This window comes from Danio rerio, chromosome 1, assembly GCF_049306965.1.
Source record: "Danio rerio strain Tuebingen ecotype United States chromosome 1, GRCz12tu, whole genome shotgun sequence".
NCBI lineage: Eukaryota > Metazoa > Chordata > Actinopteri > Cypriniformes > Danionidae > Danio > Danio rerio.
The window spans coordinates 33,585,637-33,606,944 of NC_133176.1; the positions used below are offsets into that span (position 1 = coordinate 33,585,637).

The 21,308-nt window shown below is 38.8% G+C and overlaps 1 protein-coding gene across 2 annotated transcripts in view; it reads right to left on the minus strand.

The window, feature by feature from the left end:
- Positions 1–21,308, minus strand: part of marchf4a (membrane-associated ring finger (C3HC4) 4a) — an 84,695-nt gene that overhangs the window by 42,305 nt on the left and 21,082 nt on the right. For both annotated transcript variants that reach the window (XM_068219393.2, NM_001045411.1), the window contains 1 exon segment: positions 623–778. In XM_068219393.2, the coding sequence (XP_068075494.1) occupies positions 623–778 (156 nt within the window).

A 21,308-nucleotide genomic window follows, 5' to 3' on the forward strand; every position in this document is an offset into this window, starting at 1 on the left:
AATGCAGGGAGAACATGTAAACTCTACACAGAAATGCCAACTGACCCAGCCAAGGCTTGAACTAGCGACCTTCTTGCTGTGAGGCGACAGCACTACCTACTGCGCCACTGCGTTGCCGGACCTGAAGCAGCACTTGATAATTACAGACAGATTTGTTTGGTCAGGGTTGCAACTGAAATCTGCAGAACGGTTGCTCTCCAGGAACAGGGTAAGTGACCCTTGGCTTAAACGATGAAAAATGATTGAGAAGCTGTGAAGAGTTTGACAGTTTAAATGAGAATCAACACATCAATTTTGTCAACAAGTCATATGCAATAAGTTTTTGTCCAAAGTACAGAAAATTGTACGTACTGTTTGCACACATGCACCAAAGCATTTGCAATTTGCTTAAATCATGAGAAATGTCACTAAAAAGTGAACAATAAGCTAATTGTTCAGAAATCTAAACTTGTTTAAAAAAAAAAAAAAAAAAAAAAAAAAAAATATATATATATATATATATATATATATATATATATATGGAGAATTGAGCCAAAGCAATTGAGAAAAACTGTATCATATAGTGTCATGTTTAAGTACTAAAACCTGTAATGCATTTAAAGTCCAGTTAATGGTGGTTTACCTGTAGTGGGTTCTTGGTGCTAATGGCGATGACCTGGTATTTGTAGTAGCAGAGTTCACAGCTCCAGGATCCTCTCTCACTAATCCATTTAATAAGACAGGGCTCATGAGTGCAGCGCACAGAACCACTACAGCGACATGGGCTCAGCAGCTCCCCCTGCAGGACACAACAGAGGTAGTTAAGTAAGAAATAAACAATTTCGATCTAAATGACCTTATTCAAAATGACAATTCATTCATCCAATGAAAACTATTTGTTTTTTTTTTTCTGGTGATTTGCTTATGCCGGGCAATTCCAATTCTGTTATTTTGGAATCGACTCCTGAAAGTTCACCTTTATTTATTTCAGTGTAACATTCTCAAAATCTAAAATGGCTCAAAAATTTAAATCAACAAACAATACATAAAGTAAGGTGCTTGTCTAACTCTTATTCTTTTCCAATAATCGTTTACACTCTAAAATATTGACTTTGATTTTATTAGGACTTTTTTGGTCAAATTTCATCAGTGAAATCTAGTCGTTTTCTTACAAATAACTGGAAGTTTGTTTAAAAGAGGTTTTGTCCTTATGTACACTATTAATCTTTATCAATCTGATCACTAATTCATTTGGAAGACATATCCCTGATTATAGCTGGTGTTTTAATGCTTTGTTTTTTGTCCACTGCATTTTTATGAGCGAAGGGAAGGTGTATATATGGGCTTTGCCTCATATTCTAGTCTAATGTAGCTAAATATACTTTTACATATGCAATTACAACACAATTTACATATGAACACCAAAAAAGTCAATGAATGTTGTTAGAGAGAGGTTTTATTTCTGCTCTGCGAACTGAAAAACTACAGTAATCAAAATCAGTGGTAAAATCATGTGCTGTCAGAAATTACCAGCAAAATTTGTAATAAAAATGTACCTTGATTAACAAAGTCCTGATTACCACATGACATTTATTGTTTGCTTGCTTGACTGATTGATCGACTGACAGTATTTTAAATGAAAACTATAAATCTGTGTGTTTTTATGTATATATGCTAAAATATTGACCATTTTAATATAATAATTTTTTATAACAAATTGGGTTGTTTAAAATCAGTTGTGAAATGCTGTTGTGTTTAAATTAGAACTGGTATGTATTAATCAAAGAAAAGCAAATAATACATTTATTTATATTAGGGCTGCACAATATATAGTTTGAGCATCGATATTGCAATGTGTGAATCAACAATAGTCACATGACAAGATATGCAATGTTGAGTTGGGATTAGTTTAACCAGAATCCACTGGTCAAAACACATGATATGTGTGGAGGCACTGCATAATCTAACAATTATAGAGTGAAAGTTTAACATTTTATGTGTTTTTAAGGCCAATGTGAGCATTTTAAAGGTTTAAAGCATTTTAAAAGAACATAGTTTAATGAAGATACATCTTATTGAATTATTTATACAATTCAGACTTATTAAATTAAAATTATTATTCAAATACTGTACCCTATACTCTTAGACTCTCCAGAAAAACCCATGAAGCACAGTTTATTTCACTTTAATATTTGTGGTTTTTATTGTGTGCTTTTTATGACTGTAGTTTATATATTACATGTAAATAATTAATGACATGAAATATATTTATATTTCACTCCCATACAAAATCATCCCAATCAATTTAAAGCCTTTGCAAATAGAGCTATTTAAGTCATCTGGTGAAAATGAATTTATATCGCAATATATATTGCAGGGTAAAAAAATATTGCACTACCAAATTTTCCCAATATTGCGCAGCCCTAATATATTATCTTTTTATTATTATATATTAAATATTATGTTTTTGGATAGTAAAACCACATCACATTTTACAATCATAACTAAACAAGTCTTTTCTTAAAACTATATTTTCCAGACTACTGGCCAAAGGTTTTTCTAATTCTTCCAAGCAGTGAAATAGTTATGATATTTGTTGTTCTAATCATTTTAATTGAAACTTTAAAACATGCTTATCATAAAAGTGCTATATTCAAGCCATTGTATGACCTGCATTTTTAATATATTTTAACAAATGAATAGATCCAGACTAAAACATGAGTGTCACTGACCCATCTATTAGTTGTGCAAATTATTAATGGGATCCACTGAAGGGTTCATAAATACTAGAAACATGACCTATGTGACCTCCATTAAATCCAAACCCATGAGACATTCATTTAGAAAATATGGGTTAACGGCATTGCTTGCCATGTTAAAAAACAAGTAGCAAGTAAGTAAGTAAGTAAAAATGTTGAAAAACAAAGCAGTTTGACTTAATAATAAAAATAAAATCTTTTTCAGCAGCCAAAAGAACATAATTTAAATAAGTGCAGCTTTACATCCCATGTGAATTATGTATAAACTGAGACAACATACCTGCAGCTTTAAAATCACATGTTACACTCCAGGCTCAAACATTTCAAGTGCTGCATGTCAAAATATATTCACAAAAGCCTCGCAGCAGTATTTACAATATTTCAAAACACTGCACGTCTCAAATGTGCCTCTGAGGTTTGTGTGGGTGACAACTAGTTGCCTATAATCCAATGTGTTTATTCTGAGCTCAATTAACCAGAGCAAAGTATGGTACATCTGAAAGTACCCCATTCTGATGCTGTCAAAATTACAGAATTAATTACACATGTGCAAACATTTGCCACAGCAAGTTCCTTTAATTAACACCATTACTTTGTGTATGGAACCAGACACAATGCCGACATCTATCAGTTTGCCTCACAAGCACACATACACATACATATATTCACACATCACACACCATAATGAGGGATGATCAGATAAAAGCATCTGTTGGGTCCCTGGCAACAGTGTGCTGGGACTTGCTCACTGATTGGAGCAGAGTCAAACCAATCCCTATGGCACTGATAGAAATTACCTTCCTGTGCTGATCAGATTTGTTTTTTTTTTATATTGCTTTAATATAAGCATCTAGAAAAAGGGACTCAATTTCCATCAGCATAAAGTATTAATTAACTACCCGGAGTGGTCTCAGAGCATATTTAGCGGGATATCAGAATGGCAGCTCAACTTTCCTTTGAATTTTGCAGGTTAAGAAAACCCAGATCCCTTTGCTAAAGCTCTGAGAAGCCTCAACGAGTGTTGTTTTTTTCAGCAAACAACTTCCTTCACAGAACTGTCATATTCATATATATTCATATTCATTCACTCATTTTCTTTTCGGCTTATTCCTTTTTTTAATCAGTGGTTGCCACAGTGGAATGAACCCCCAAACTTATCCAGCACGTTTTTTATGCAGCGGATGCCCTTCCAGCTGCAACCCATCTCTGGAAAACATCCACACACACTTATTTACACACACACACACACACACACACACACACACACACACACAACGGACAATTTAGCCTACCCAATTCACCTGTACCGCATGTCTTTGGACTGTGGGGGAAACCGGAGCACCCGGCGAAAGGAGGGAGAACATGCAAACTCCACAAAGAAACGCAGAGGCTTGAACCAGCAAAAAAAAAATTTTGAAGGCATTTAGAGGTTTTTGCATCTGAACTCTCATATACTGTACACATATTCTGAAGTACTATTATTATTAGATTATTTATTTATTCATTCATTCTTTTTTTTCCCGGCTTAGTCCCTTTATTAATCTGGGGCTGCCACAGTGGAATGAACCACCAACTTATCCAGCATATGTTTTACGCAGTGGATGCCCTTCCAGCTGCCAATTATTAAATTATATTATTATATATTATTAAATAATGTTTAGACATTTGATTTGATTGTCAGAAAACAAAACAGAGATATAATATTCAACATGTTCATGCATGTATTTCTATTTGTATGATAAAAGATGAGGTGAGGTAAATATTGTTTTAGAAAATACTAGTAAATCTATGATTTATTAGGACTTTTTATCAAGCTATAATGATTATATTTTCAGTCTACTGGTCACAACTGAAAGCTGAGCTCAGAAATAAGAAAATGGAATAAGTAAATAAATGAATATGAAAGTAATGGAGTGATGCCTGGCCAAATCAGTCAGCAGAATGCAAGGGTTTTCCCCTACTGTGCACATCAGTGCTATTTATGTTCAGGTTCAACTGGGTTAGAAAATAAATGCGGTGGAGTCAGGTATGAATCAGGTCTAATATTATCAGGTCTGTCCATTCTATTTGAACAGCAGAGAGGTTTAGGTGCAAGCAATATTTCTCTGAAATCTACCATCAATGTGCTGTCATCAGGACAAACAAAATGTAGATGCAAATTAGAGATTCACATCAGTGTAGTCAGCTTCTTTGATTGTACAGAATTTTCATAATAACACATTATGCTGAAATTATCAACAGCTTTAGTCATTATACAGGGAACACTTTAATCACTCTTTGATTTTTTATTAAAAATATTTTTCAACTTGCATAAAAAAATGATGTACACAATGTAGTTTCATTGGAGCGCCGGTGTTTTGCAGATTTTAGCTCCAACTTGCCTCAACACATGTGCATGGATGTTTCTAAAAAGGCTAGTAAGAGCCTGATTAGCTAGCCCAGGTGCATCTGATTGGGGTTGGATTGAAACTTTACATAATACCCATCAGGACTGAGTTTTGGAACCCCTACCTAAAGCTGTGGTCACACTAGGGCTGTTTCTCAATTCCAAGAATGCAGAGAACAGACTTGTGTTCTTGTGGAGAGCGGTCTTGCCAGGTGTCCTCAGAAGAACGAACTCAGGAGACTGCGAGGGCAGAGAACGAGTCCTTTGAGAATTGAGATGCTGCATTCTTCCTGATGGTCACGTGACCTTCACATGTTTTAAATAGTAAATTATTTAAACATTACAGCATTTACACATTGATTTATTGTTTTTCCCCTTTTCAAAATATATACAATGCATAAAAACATTATAAATATACTCTGCACAATATAAATAAAACTGATTTTAATACGAATTTCGGCAAACAGACACCTTTAATGTGTTTATTCCTCTATTAAGAAGTTTATAGAAATGTTTACTTTCACCGTTTCATTTAGGGAAACTTCTGAGGTAAATAAGTGATATGTCTGAACTTTAATAATAAATCTAAATAAAATGCTGCACTTCCCACCTCCAGTCGCAATGACTTCTGGGACTTCCAGAGCGAGTTCGGTGCTCAAGTCTGCATCGGTGCGTCCTCGATATCAAGATCACATCCGGGACGTTTCACTCGTCCGCCGTACTTGCGGTCTTGAGTATTGGAACTGAACTTTGGCAGCTAAGGATGACGTTGCACGAGAACACGAGGACGCAAGACCGCTGAAGAACGCATATTGAGAAACAGCCTAGGATTTGAGCTTGCAAAAGTCTGGCGCTGCGAAAAGGGGGCGTGATTAAACACAATGATTAGACATTAAAAAAGCAAGCGATTGGTCCATATTTTAAATTTCTGTCAAGAGAGGTTATGTTTTAATCCTTGATTGGTCTCATGCAGTCAAGTGATGTGATTTTGCAGGTCAGGGTTAACCAAGCTTGAAACTTGTCGCACAAGCTTGTGTTTCCTGTCTGACGCATTCGCATGAATATGAATGGAAGTCTATAGAGAGAAAAGTCAAGTGTGACCGCAGCTTTACACAGAGCAACACATTGCCTTCGCAAATAGTTGATTAGGTTGTTGATTGTGGCCTGTGGAATGTTGGTTCACTCCTCTTCAATGTCTGTGTGAAGTTGTTGGATATTGGCAGAAATAGAAGCCTTGGTATAAAAATCGCTGGTCAAAAATATCCCAAACATTATCAACAGGTGACATGTCTGGTGTGTGTGTTGGCTATGTAAGGAATTGTGTACAGACACCACAATCAGTCCATCCATCCATCCATCCATCCATCCATCCATCCATCCATCCATGTTCAAAAAATTTAAAAACTTTATTTTATTTATTTATTATTTTTTCTTTTTTTCTTTTTAAGTTATGCTACATTTTTATCTCCACAGTGGATATTTAACTGAACAGGGCAGGATTACAGTCACACTTATGACAGAAATGCAGAGCTACAGTTATTTTCATGTTTGTAACAAATAAACATGTAGAGCATGCAGTGCTAACCTTGGATTGGGTTTCCCTTCTTTTACTTGTATTGCATGGCTTTTTCACTGGAATATAACCTCTGTTTCCTTAAATAATAAACACTTTCTTATTAAGACAATGCCTGAAATGTTGGTACCAGAGGTTAAATGCAGCCTGTCATTTATCTTTTATAGCCCTCCAACTGATTTCAATGAAATTGCAACGCTGTTCGATACAACAGTGCATCAAGGTCATCAATTAGTGGTCTGTTGTCCATATCTAAACCAGTGTGTTCATGTTTAATACTTTTTTTCTGGCCATAGTTCAGATATACTATTTTCCTCAAATAAGTTTAGACCAGCATATTTGATCACATCTTTATCTAATCAAATTTATGCAAGTTATTCAGATATGGACAATAATAAATCCATGAAGATGACCAAACCTTCAAACAACAGTAAACAGAAGAGTTTGCATTTATTCGGATTGCATCAGGTAAAAAAAACAGTTGCCTTATCTGTTCGGATAATTTTAAAGTTGTTTTTGTCTAACATAGTGAATCTCTTACGTTTAATATAAAGGTCAATTTGAAATCAAAATTTACAATGTTTATTTTGCCAGCACACATTGCTATTTAGGTGAACAATTAATCCATGCAAGTTAATTCACTGAAAAAAATAATAATTAGGATACAATAAAGTCAGTAATAAACTTATTCACACAAAATGTAAAATCACAAACTTAACCCTCTTTTTAGTAGCATTCTTCTGGCTTTTCTTTCAGCAAAATCTTTCAGTGTACCTGGTGTAATTTATGGCTTTGCGCATTCTCAATTAGTCCCAGCCCAAGTTCAAGCCAGTAATTTTTCTGTGGCACCTAACTTTCTATCCTCTCTCCTTTGTCAGTTGTTTAATTCTGTTAGCTAGTCAATAATCCATCACCACACAAAGTTCTATGGCAGCCACAGGGTGCAAAAAATCCAAAAATCCAAAACAAAAAGTATGCCAGTAACAACAATACTGCTGACATACAAAAGTAAAAAATATATTTATTGTGGCCACAAATTAAGTAATTATGTCACCATTTTGGTGGGTTGCTCATTTCTGAGTCAACATGGAAAGACAAAAGCCTTAACTTTTTTCTGAAATTCACATGCTAATTCACTTTAATAGAACCAAAGCTAAATGTAATTTATTCAATATTTTTCCTGCCCATTACTGTGAAATCTTTTTGATTCAAACAGTGTTGTAAAAAGCACAGTACAAATAGGCTTGCCCTCAGAATAAAGGTGAGGGTCTTAAAGTCATGTTTATGTCTTGTGGTGTTTGTTTTTGTTTTTCATTGTCATGTTTGTTTTAATACAAAATACAAATGAAAAACTAACCATATGATTTTGTTAGCTCACATTGCCAGTTTTGTGGTAACAATTCATCTGTGCATGTCATTAAAAAAAAAAAAAACTGTTTGCCCTTGTCAGATTTGACAACAAACATAAATGATGATGAGGCATCTGTTAGATTGTAATAACTCTTCTTAAACTTATTTCCCAATCTTTCTGAATGACATGACAACTTTACTACATCAATTCAGCTCGCACAAAAAAAAAGTTATCAAAAAAAAAAAAAAAAAACAGTCACAACTTTTGGTTTATGTGTTTAAGTGTTAAAATTAAATAATTCCTCTGCAAAATGTTTGTTGCTTTGCAGGTTTTCTAGTGGAATGTCAAAGAAAGCGTTCTTGCAGGACTCCCAGAGTTCATCAAAAGTCTTTGGATTCATCTTCAGTGCCTCCTCCTTTATCTTACCCCAGACATGCTCAATAATGTTTATATCTGGTGACTGGGCTGGCAAATCCCTGAGCACCTTTTAGGAACTTTGATGTGGAGCCTGAAGTATGAGAAGAATTACTTTCCTGCTGAAGAATTTGCCCTCTCCTTTTTTGTAATGTAACGGGCAGATCAAATGTCTAATACCTCAGGATGTTGACAATGCCATCCACTCTGCAGAACTCTCGCATGCCCCATACTGAAATGTAACCCCAGACCATGATTTTTCCTTCAGCAAACTTGATTTCTGTGAGAATCTTGAGTCCATGCAGGTTCATTCGTCATTCATTTTTTGCCACTTTTCTGGGGCAGGGTCGCAGGGGCAGCAGTCTTAGGAAAAAAACCCAGATTTCCCTCTCCCCAGTCACTTCCTCCAGCTCCTCCGGGGGGATCCCGAGGTGTTCCCAGGCCAGCCGGGAGACATAGTCCCTCCAGCATGTCCCCGAGGCCTCCTCCTGGTGTGACATGCCTGGAAAACCTCCCTATAGGTAGATGTCCAGGAGGCATCCAAAACAGATGCCCGAGCCACCTCAGCCGGCTTTTCTCGATGAGGAGAAGCAGCGGCTCTACTCCGAGCTTCTCCCGAGTATTAGAGCTTCTCACCCTATCCATAAGAGTGCGCCTATCCATAAGAGTGCACCCTTCGAAGGAAACTCATTCCGGCCACTTGTATCTGAGATCTTGTCCTTTCGGTCATCACCCAAAGCTCATGACCATAGGTGAGGGTAGGCACGAAGATTGACTGGTAAATCAAAAGCTTTGCCTTTTGGCTCAGCTTCTTCTTTACCACAACGGTTTTCTGGCCCCAACAAAAAAGAGCCAAGATATAAGGTCATATCAGCATGTCTGCAGACCCTTTTATAAAAACTAGACTGTTTTCCATTGTGGACTTGGGCCAGACTATCCAAGGTGTATTTGTTAAGAAAACATAATTAAAACATTTGTTTCTTTGAATTCTCCCATTTGGAGTTGACCTTTACTATGCGTTAGTAAAAGTGCATTTAAAATTCTAAATTAGATTACACAATATTGTCCATTTAATCAAAGAAATGTTAAAGCAGCACATTTCATTTCATTTCCTTTTAGAGCAAAGTTCAGCGCAAATAGTGCAATGTGTCAATAAATATATAAAAGAAATGTAACAATTTGCATTAATTTAGCAATAACCAATAGTTATTCCATTTTACAAATATGTCTGGGAATGCCAGCTTACCCCATATACTATAATATTTGATTTGCATTCACTTTCAAAAAACTGTACATTCAAAGGTCTCATGAAATTCAAATAAAGATTTTTAGATGTTAGCATTAGTATTGTTAGTTTTTAAGATATCTATAAGCTAGAGTGCTCCAGAATTTGCATTTAGAAGATATAAAACAAACATAAACATGTAAAGTTAGAATTAGTATGCTCTTTAGTATCTGACATGCCCTGCCCCTTTCAAGATGCTTCACATTTGCTTTTCATTTGATGGGCTTGCACTTACCTACTCTCACTGGCGAAGCTGAGATAAAAATAAAATGATATTGGCTGTTTATTATTAGAGTTGCTACACTATGCACACTAATTTTACTATACAATTACTTCTGATGTCCCAAAGATCTGACAGTTTTTTACTCTACAATGAAAATTGACTGGCTCTTTTTTTTTTTTTTTTTTCAAAAAGAGCCCCCCCCCCCCTTTTTTTTTTAAAAAGAGCCCCCCCCACCTCCCCCTTTTTAGCAGACTATTTAGTATTTAGTCATTCATTATCCTGTATTGTTATTGTCTGTATGTATTGTTCTATCCCAACTGTCTGTATCATAACATAATTTTATACACCAGTCTAGATCCTCAAATTAAGGGTTGACATTTATCTTTTTTCTTTGTGATCTACTTGATTTATTTACATCCTCTCGCACAAGTGACAGAAACACAAATTGTTCAAGTATGTCGACTCCTGTACAGGCGCATAATGGCTCATAACACACACATGCATGGCCACACATCTCAGATTCACTCACACATCACTTTCCTGTTCATAACACCTACTGCAATTCAGTGGGGCAAATGATCCAGATGTAATTTGACAAGAAAAAAATTCTCTCCAAACCACCTCTAACTCATGCACCATTTTTTTTTGATTAATAGCAATCCAGTTTTATCATTTAAAAAAGAATGTATGGATTTCTCTTCAAGGTCAATGCAGTTAAGTAGTGTATTTTGAGCATGAGCTTCAAGATTTTTCACATACATCATAAAAATGTCTTTAAAAAAAAGAGTTTGTGTCTGTGTGTGTGTGTGTGTGGGGGGGGGGGGGGGGGGTCTGCTATATATAAAATGCTATACAAATAGATTTGAAGTATTAATAATTAAGCTGCATTATTTTTTTCAAATGACACACATAGGTGGGATTTTGTCAATGATTTTTATGAAAAATGTTGGTTAAAGGAAAAATTAATAATATTAATTTAATTTAATTTATCTATTATTATATGAAACTATTTTATTGTGAATGGTTTTGTATCGTTTACAATAGTAAAAAAATAAGGAATTTTCTCAATAATATTGGTAAAAAAAAAGTCTTATTTCAATCCAATGCAAGCAAACACCCATATAGGTTTGAGATTAACGGCGAAAACATTTAGACTGCATGAAAAGAAGTAGAGTGTTTCCAGATCTTCTTTTTGTCAAGGTTCCACCTCTCGCCTCCTCTCTGTCAGCCTTCGCTATCTCTGACACATTGGCAATGTGTGAACATTTAAACCCCAACTTTTGTAATGTGTTTCTATCTGTGCTGACAGCCTTGGCACTCTGCTATTGGTGTGGCTGTCATTCATATCCTTATGTGTTTTGAAGAAGTTTTTTCTTAAATTAAATTAATGATACAGGCCTGAAATGATTCCAGGGTGATATCCGAGAGTAGGTGTCAACTTTCACTTAATGGAGTTGAGTTTCTCCCTGTACTGAAGCACACAGGCACACATATGTCTGAATGCAAGGGTTCAGATATCTGTCAGACATATATCTATTAGATTATATCTAATATCATTTTTATAAAGAGCATTTTGGTTGCTACTGATCCTGCCGCTGTACTAATATGTGTCGGTGTATGTTGTATCATTACATGAAAGGATTTACACTAGTAGCTATAACCATCTGATGAAAAGTACAAAATACAAAATGTTCTGTTAATTTGTTAATCCTAATAAGGGCCCACTCACACTATTCTATCAACACTATTCTATCCCGGATTATTTGAGAATTGTGAGTGCTCTGAATCTGGCTCAGGCACGGTTCATTTGGCAGGCCCAGGCCAGGTTGGAAGAGGTGTGCCAGAGTGCGGTTCACTTGGGTTTTGGGGCAGTGTGCTTGTAGTGTGAGTGCAAAGCGTGCCAGAGCCCGAAACTAAGGCGAGATGTGACTTTTACGGGAATGTTTTATATGGATCTATTAATCATTCTTACTGTTCAATGAATGCAAACTGTCATAGATTATTAAAGATGCAAACCCCTCGCTGCACGACAGCAGCACTTTCTGCAAACCTCCTGCACAAGGAATTTATGATTGTTTATGAGCCTCAAAAGTGGCTGATCTGTTCTGACTTGAAATTGCAAATGTGAGTACAGAATTACTCTGTGTACAATATCCCTCAGCAGTGTTGTTAAAAGCTACTTCGGAAAGTAATGCATTACTATATTAAGTTACTCCCCAGAAAAAAAACTAGTTGCATTTCTTAATTTCCCCTTTGGATGGGGAACTTCAATGCTATAGATGGATTTAATCCACGTATGGGGATGTCGTTCAGAAAGCCAATCGTCTGAAAGAGTATGTAAATGGGCCAATGAAATGCCAAATTATTTAGCAGCTTCTGCTTGCACACCTGATGCTTGTTGCAATCAATTTAGCATAACAACACAGCGAAAGCAAGATGAGGCAACCTTTTTCGCTTCAGAGGCCGGACCGACAAGATGGGTGCTACGTAGAGGACAAGGGGGCCAAGCCCTCGAAGCCTCTCCTCCCCTTCTTCTCAGAGGTGCATAGTAAGCTCACGCAGTCCTAGAGGGCACCTTTTTCTGCCTGTGCTTCATGTCCCTCCGCTCTGGCCACCTACCAGCGCTACCAAGTGCTAGCGCTGGCCCAGCTGCACGAGGGTGGGTCCGACCCAAGCTTGCTTCACGAGCTCCGCACCGCAACCGAATATGCTTTTCGGACCACTAAGTCCGCTGCATGTGCGTTGGGGAGGATGATGTCCACATTGATGGTCCAGGAGCGCCACCTCTGGCTAAACCTGGCTGATATTAGTGAAGTCGACAAAGTCTGCTTTCTTGACTCCCCCATATCTTAGGCTGGCCTGTTCGGCGACAGCGTCGATGAATTCACCCAGGAATTTAAGGTGGTGAGAGAGCAGTCTGGCAGGGCACCGTTAAGTCCGGTAAAAGGACCGTGAAGCATCCCTGAGACAGGTCACCTGGAGGAATTTGCTCTTTCCCCAAAAGAGGGACCAGGCCCCATTTCCAATGGCACTTTTCACTGCCATGCAAACATCAATCAAAGAGCACTTTTCCCCCTGCCGTTTAGAATACTCACACAGAAGCGCATCCTTTGGTGCGTTCGTCCTCAGGATTGGTTTGCAGTGATAAACCTGAAGGACGCATACTTCCATTTCTCCTTTCCTCCACACCACTGTCAGTTTCTGCGGTTTGTGTTCGAAAGTCAAGCTTGGCAATAAAAAGTCCTCCCCTTTCAGGCTCTATTTGTTTCCGTGGGTTTTCACCGAGCTTGCGGAGGGTGCCTTATCACCCCTTTGGCTCGCAGGCATCCGCATACTCAATTACCTCGATGACTGGCTGATTTTAGCCCACTCTCGGGAGCAATTGATTATGCACAGAGACAAGGTGCTCCGGCTTCAGGTCAACCGAGAAAAGAGCAAACCCCCCGCCCTCGGGCTGGAGCTGGACTCGGTCACCATGACAGCACGCCTCTCCGGAGAGCGTGCTCAGCTAATGCTGAACTGTCTGAGAGAGTTCGACAGCAAAATAGTGGTCACACTGAAATTTTTTCAGAGACTCCTGGGGCATATGGCATCCGCAGACACTGTCATGCAGCTCTGATTACTCCATATGAGACTACTTCAGCACTGGCTTCACGATCGAGTCCCCAGACACGCATGGCACGTGGACACACACCGAGTCACTGTTACTGCGCTTTGTTGCCACGCCCTCTAGGACAGGCGTCCACTCATGTTGTTTCAACAGATGCTTCCAGCACGGCCTGGGGGGCTGTGTGTTGTGGGCATGCATCTGCGGGCCTGTGGAAAGGAACCTAGTTGCATTGGCATACCAATCGCCTAGAGCTGTTAGCACGTGCTGGTCAGGATGGACAGCACGGCGGCGGTGGCATACATCAACCGCATAGGGGGTATTCGCTCTCGCCCCATGTCTTAGCTCACCCGCCGTCTGCTCCTCTGTAGTCATACGTGGCTGAAAACGCTGCGCGCCATTCACATTCCAAGCGAGCTCAACCGTGCAGCCGACCCAGTCTCATGGCAGCCTTCACGTCCCGGAGAAAGGAGACTCCTCATAGAGTCTGTTCAGTTGATATATGCTCGATTCAGGGAACCCCCGAACGATCTGTTTTCCTTGACCGAGGGCTCTCTCTGCATGGATGCACTGACCAACAGCTGGCCTCGGGACATGCACAAATATGTTTTCCCTAGTGAGCCTGCTCACGCAGTTACTGTGCAAGGTCAGGGAGGGCGAGGAGCAGGTCTTGCTAGTTGGCCCCTCTGGCCCAACCGGACCAGGATGTCAGAGCTCTCCCTCCCCGCGACGGCTCTCCCCTGGCAGATCCCTTTGAGAGAGGACCTGCTGGCACCTTCGCCCAAATCCTTGGAACCTCCACGTGTGGTCCTTAGATGCGAGGTAGACTTAGGTAACCAACCAACTGTGGTGTTAATAAGTCTATTCACTCAATGGTGCATCTCTCGCAGAGAAGACCCCCGAAATTGCCAGATCAGCGTTGTGCTTTCTTTTCTCCAAGAGAAGCTGGAGAGCAGGCTGTCGCCCTCCACACTCAAGGTTTACATGGCTGCCATATCTGCTAATCATGAAGCGTGGCTGGCAGCACTGTGAGAAGGCATAACCTCATCATCCGGTTCCTCAGAGGCACTAAGCCAGGGGTCGGCAACCCGCGGCTCTAGAGCCGCATGCGGCTCTTTAGCGCTGCCCTAGTGGCTCCCTGGAACTTTTTCAAAAAATGTTTGAAAATGGAAAACGATGAGGGAGGTAAATATATTTTTTGTTTTAATATGGTTTCTATAGGAGGACAAACAATCTTAACGTTTTCCAATGCTGTAAAAGTGTGTAGAATATTTAATTTCAACATTTCTGTCAACGAAGATTTGCGTCATAGCCTGCGACACACGTTTCTATCAGCAGGGCGGGATGCCAGGCAGGTAGCTGTTGTAAACAAACCGGCGGCTGTGTGATGCGCCATGGAGAGCAAGCTGTCTTTGCCAAAGATGTACAGCGGGGCACGCTTTCTCATTTTCCCTCCCTAAGAGAATTCAAAGAAGCCCATCCCGATCACTCACTCAACGGTGATTATTTACAAGGTGCGATCGTTGATATGCAAACTGCATTTAGGAGCAGATTTTGTGAGTTGCGAAAGTAAAAAACGAGACTGTCTTTCCTTGACACACACCCCTGGAGATTGACCCTTCCTTGTTGAACACATTCCCAGGAATGACTCGAGCTGATCTTGAAATGGAAATGGCAGGCTGCGTTTTATTGCACTGTTTGTTGCTCAGATAAGGGGCACGTTGTGCACGTTCATTTTGATGTTGTTTTTTTGAATCCTCAAAATAAAAAAACATTAAAAAATCTGATTTCTTTATTGCATTTCTTTAATTTCATCAAAGCAAAACATAATGCAATAATATTGTAATGAAGTTAAACTTGAACATTAAACATAATGCAATAATATTGTAATGAAGTTAAACTTGATCATTAAACATAATTCATTAATATTGTAATGAAGTTAAACTTGATCATTAAACATAATTCATTAATATTGTAATGAAGTTAAACTTGATCATTAAACATAATTCATTAATATTGTAATGAAGTTAAACTTGATCATTAAACAATTCATTAATATTGTAATGAAGTTAAACTTGATAATTAAACATAATGCATTAATATTGTAATGAAGTTAAACTTGATCATTAAACAATTCATTAATATTGTAATGAAGTTAAACTTGAACATTAAACATAATTCATTAATATACTGTAATTAAGTTAAACTTGAGACGGCATCGTACAAAAGAGTAGTCACGTGGCGCGTCATTCTCTACAGGATGCACTACAGGGAAATGAACATTTAACTATGAAGGCTCAGTATGTATTTGTAGCCAACGAAGTCATTTTTATAGTAGGCTAATATAGCTAATATAAATACATACAGCATGTGTTGCCATCATTATAAGGCTTATATAAAGCTTTTAATTTTTTGCGGCTCCAGACATATTTGTTTTTGTTTTTTTTGGTCCAATATGGCTCTTTCAACATTTTGGGTTGCCGACCCCTGCACTAAGCGAAATAATTCACCCCCCTCTCATGCCCTTTTAGGATCTTGCCCTCATTCTCACAAGCCTGCGTTTAGATCCCTTCGAACCACTTGACTCTGTATCTTTAAGATTTCTGTCCCTGAAGACAGGTCTCTAGTCGCGGCATCGATTAAGATGGTCAAGGACCTGGAGGCATTTTCGATCAGTGACTCATGCCTGGAATTCGGGCCGGCTTACTCTCATGTTGTCCTGAGACCCCACCCGGGACATGTGCCCAAGGTTCCCACCACATCGTTTAAAGACTAGGTAGTGAGCCTGCAAGCGCTGCCCCGGAGGAGGTCTAGTTCCCGCTTTGCAAATTTATCTGGACCGCACTCAGAGCTTTAGATCATCTGAGCAGCTGTCATCTACCACCCACCAGGTACATTTGGTAACTTCTTAGATGAACTGGATGTTCTTCTATCATCTTTTTCTAATTATGACACTCCCTTGTTGGTGCTAGGTGACTTCAACATCCACATTGAAAGACCTCAAGCTACTGACTTCCAGACTCTGCTTGCCTCTTTTGACCTCAAAAGAGCACCTACTTCTGTTACTCACAAATCAGGTAATCAGCTGGACCTTATTTATACTCAACATTGCTTCACTGATCAAACACTAGTAACTCCACTACACACATCGGATCATTTCCTTCTGTCTTTCAACATCCACATTTCTCCTGAGCCAGCACACACTCCAACACTAGTTGCTTTCGCAGAAACCTACGCTCTCTCACACCCAATAGACTATCCACCATTGTTTCAGACTCTCTTTCTCCATCTTGCCAACTTTCTGCACTTGATACGAACAGCGCCACTGATACACTCTGCTCCACAATAGCATCATGTCTAAACAGACTATGTCCTCTTACATCCAGGCCAGCCCGTGCCAGTCCTCCTGCACCCTGGCTCTCTGATGTTCTCCGTGAGCATCTCTCAAAACTTTGGGCAGCAGAAAGAATTTGGTGAAAAACTAAAAATCCTGCACAGCTCATAAAATACCAAACTCTTCTGTCCTCTTTCTCGGCTGATGTTACTTCTGCAAAACAGACATACTTCCATCAAAAAATCAACAATGCCACCAATCCTCGCTTACTCTTTAAAACATTTTCCTCCCTCTTCAATCCTCCTTCTCCACCCTCATCCTCCACACTTACTACTGATGACTTTGCAACATTCTTTTGCACCAAAAACTACAAAAATCAGTGCTCAATTTGCTACACTTACAACAAACAGGCAAGATACACCACCAACACCATACACACTCACCTCTTTTTCTCAGCTTTCTGAGGTGAGTCTGAGGTGACCAAACTCGTGCTATCTAGTCATGCAACCACCTGTCCACTTGATCCCATTCCCTCTCATCTCTTGCAAGCCATTTCTCCAGCAGTCATACCAACACTAACTTACATAATTAACACATCTCTTAATTTCTGGTTTATTCCCCACTTCATTTAAGCTGGCTAGGGTAGCCCCACTGCTAAAAAAACCCAACCTGGATCAAACGCTACTTGAAAACTATAGACCAGTATCCCTGCTTCCATTCATGGCCAAGATTCTGGAGAAAGTCGTGTTCAATCAAGTCCTGGAATTTCTTACTCAAAACAACCTCATGGACAACAAGCAATCTGGCTTTATGAAAGGCCACTCAACTGAGACTGCCCTGCTCTCGGTCGTGGATGATCTCAGACTGGCTAAAGCAGACTCTAAATCATCAGTCCTCATCTTGCTGGATTTGTCAGCTGCTTTTGACACTGTAAACCACCAGATCCTGCTATCTATGCTTGAGTCACTGGGCGTTGCAGGCACTGTTATTCAGTGGTTCAGATCTTACCTCTCTGATAGGTCATTCATGGTGTCTTGGAGGGGAGAGGTGTCCAACCTACAGCATCTAAACTTTGGGGTACCACAGGGCTCTGTTCTTGGGCCACTTCTCTTCTCCATCTACACTACATCTTTAGGATCAGTCATCCAGAAACACAGATTTTCCTACCACTGCTATGCTGATGATACCCATCTATACCTCTCTTTTCACCTTGATGATCCCTCTTATCCAGCTCACATCTCAGCCTGCCTGCCAGACATTTCACACTGGATGAAAGATCATCATCTTCAGCTTAACCTCACGAAAACGGAAATTTTTGAAGTTTTGGCCAACCCAACTCTACATCATAACTTTTCAATCAAGATGGATGGGGCAAATATTACTGCATCCAAAATGGTGAAATTGTGAAAAGCCTTGGAGTAACGATTGATGACCAACTAAACTTCTCTGACCACATTTCTAGAACTGCTCGATCTTGCAGATTCGCACTCTATAACATCAGAAAGGTCTGACCCTTCCTATCTGAACATGCAGCTCTCCACTTTCCTACCCAATCTGCAATTGCCTCTCTGGCTCCACCGCTAACTGTACTACAAAAAAAATTACTAATGTTTTGCTTCTTACACTTTACATACCTGAAACTTGCCGACAGCACTTATTCATTGTTGCTCTTATAGTTGTGTAAATTGCTTCCTTGTCCTCATTTGTAAGTCGCTTTGGATAAATGCTTTCTGCTAAATGACTAAACGTAAATGTAAATGTAGGTAACCCTTGGTGATTGAGGAAACAAATAGGTTAAGGTGACGGTCACGGAGATACGTGCGCTAATTCACTCTGTTAGTAAAGTTGACCGGTATTCGTGATCCCCACTAGGCGATCCCATATGCTTATTAAGCCATAGTGCAGTCACCTCTCACAGGCGGACCCGTGTCTTCCCTCTCTGCTAACCATTTTATTATATGCATACTCCTCCTTCTCAGGGCTAGTCCATATGCTCTGTTATCATATATCCCCATTTGGATAGCAGGTGGCCTCCACAGCAACCTCCCCTTCGGGACTGGACGGACTTTCCCGACGTACTGTCGTATTTAAATAGATGCTTGCGGCTCCTGAAAACTATATCTAAATCCATAAATACTCTTTGAGGTGGGATAAGTAAGGGCCAAGGATCACATTGTTAGACCGCGCCTCTCTATGATGCAGGTGCGCTCAAGCTATGCCTGGCTATCCTCTCATCGGAGGCGAAGGTAAGGTGCAGTCATTATGGCGTTTCCAGACATTTCCTCATACGTGGATTAAATCCACTTATAGCATTGAAGTTCCCAATCCGAAGGGAAACGCTCTGGTTACTAAAGTAACCCTCGTTCCCCGAGGAGGGGAACGGAAATGCTATATTGCATTGCCATAATGATTGTAATGATTGAGCTGTAGGTATCAGTCTCTTCAGCTTAAAAAGTTTGCATTGTCTTGCTTTTGCTGTGCTTCTATGCTAAATTGATTGCAACAAGGATCAGGTACACAAGCTGAAGCTGCTTATTCATTTGGCATTTCATTGGCCAGTTTACATACTCTTTCAGACGTTTGGCTTTCAGAACGAAATCCCCCTAGGTGGATTAAATCCACTTATAGCATTTTCGTTCCCCTCCTCGGGTAGCGAGGGTTACTTTAGTAAGCAGATTGTTCCCTTTTTTATGGTACGTAATGCGTTATGTTACTTTTAAGTTGCTTTTGCATACTTTTCTTTACCTTTGCTGAGGCTTTCAGAACTGTCCTTTTTCAAATAAAATTAATTGCTCTGCAATTAACACACATTAAAACAAAATTATTTTGAAAAATGTTATCTTATGAGAACTTTCTGACACCAGAGCTATACATGCCATATACACAAGTTGATAAAAGTTTAAAGCAATGTACGTTTTGTAAATTCAAAACAATCTCATGGCAATTTGTAACTTTTTGCTTTAGCGACTAATTTGTATAAATTCAAATAATTTGTACACTTTAATATGATTTGCTCATCACCCAAAGATGGTTGGGTTTGGGGGTGGGGTTGGGTGACACACCCCCTTTGCAATATCGTACATTTTCGTACGGCTGAACTCATATAAATTAGCCACTAAACTGACAAAATGTAAAATACTTACATTTTCTACTGAGAGATCTTGCTGAAAGATCTTAATCGCCATACAGTAACATGTAAATTTTAGACTACAAAAATAAAAAGATATGACTTATTGACTATAGTGAGATCATTTCATACAGAGGTCATTGTTCTTTACAATGTTGCTCCCAAGCAGCCTCCTACTAGGTCCTAGTGCCTGGTCCATGAAAAAAGCTGCTGTGTTACAATTATTACAATATAGGAATTTTTTTTTTTTTATCTTGGAACAAAGGATCAGTCATGAAATCACAAGTCTGATTGTATTTTGTTGTGGGAAGCATTTACAGGGAACACAATTCACATACCTGACCTAACATAGTAAAATAACACCTCAAAATCCCACAAACAGAAAAGATATTAGCATCAGCGCAGCCAAAAGAGTTTGAAAATATCTGCAAAAATCCAATACTGTGCATCCCTACTATATTTGACAAGGTCTTTTAGCCTATTATTTATTAAACTTTTAAAACTCTTTTTGATAGAACTGTGACTCAAACAAATATGTGAATAAATGAAAAATCCAAACTTTAACTCAAAAGCTTCAAAATAAACTATGAACCAAAAATTCACAACCTGCAAATGATGGTTTATTAAATTCACAAGCTGAATGCTTGAAAATGATTAGAAATGGTGACACAGTGCATTCTATAAATCAACTTAACAAGCAAAACAATTCGTTATGCGTTCTAGTAATGGCAATTTTCTTAAAAACCTTTTGTATTTTATGGTAATTGTTAAAAAAATTTTTTTTTTTCTATTTCATAAAAAGTAGCAGTTGTGGACTAGGCATCCACTCCATAACAACATGAATTTGTAATAAATTGATTACTAATTTATATATAAAAATGTAATTTTCAAAGTGTATTTTTTAGGACTTTTTAGTGGAGTATATGTATATTTAATTACTGGCCTTTTTTGCTTTTGTTATATAGGACAGTGGAGGGTTGAGAGAAAAAAAAGTGGAGAAAGAGAAAGGGGAATGGGTTCGGGATGTGACCCAGATCAGACTGATCCTTGGTCCCCATGAGCACAATGGTTCCTTATATGTCATGTGTGTCCTGCACCACTGTTTTAAATGTATATCTTTACATGTCTAGATTCCTTTTGAATTACCTTTTGGTAGTATTTAAAAATATCTGAACATGAAAGATGTATACATAACTCATACATTCAAAGACTACAATACACAGTCTACACACCGAGACAAGCCTTTGAGTTTTCAGTATATATGTTCATA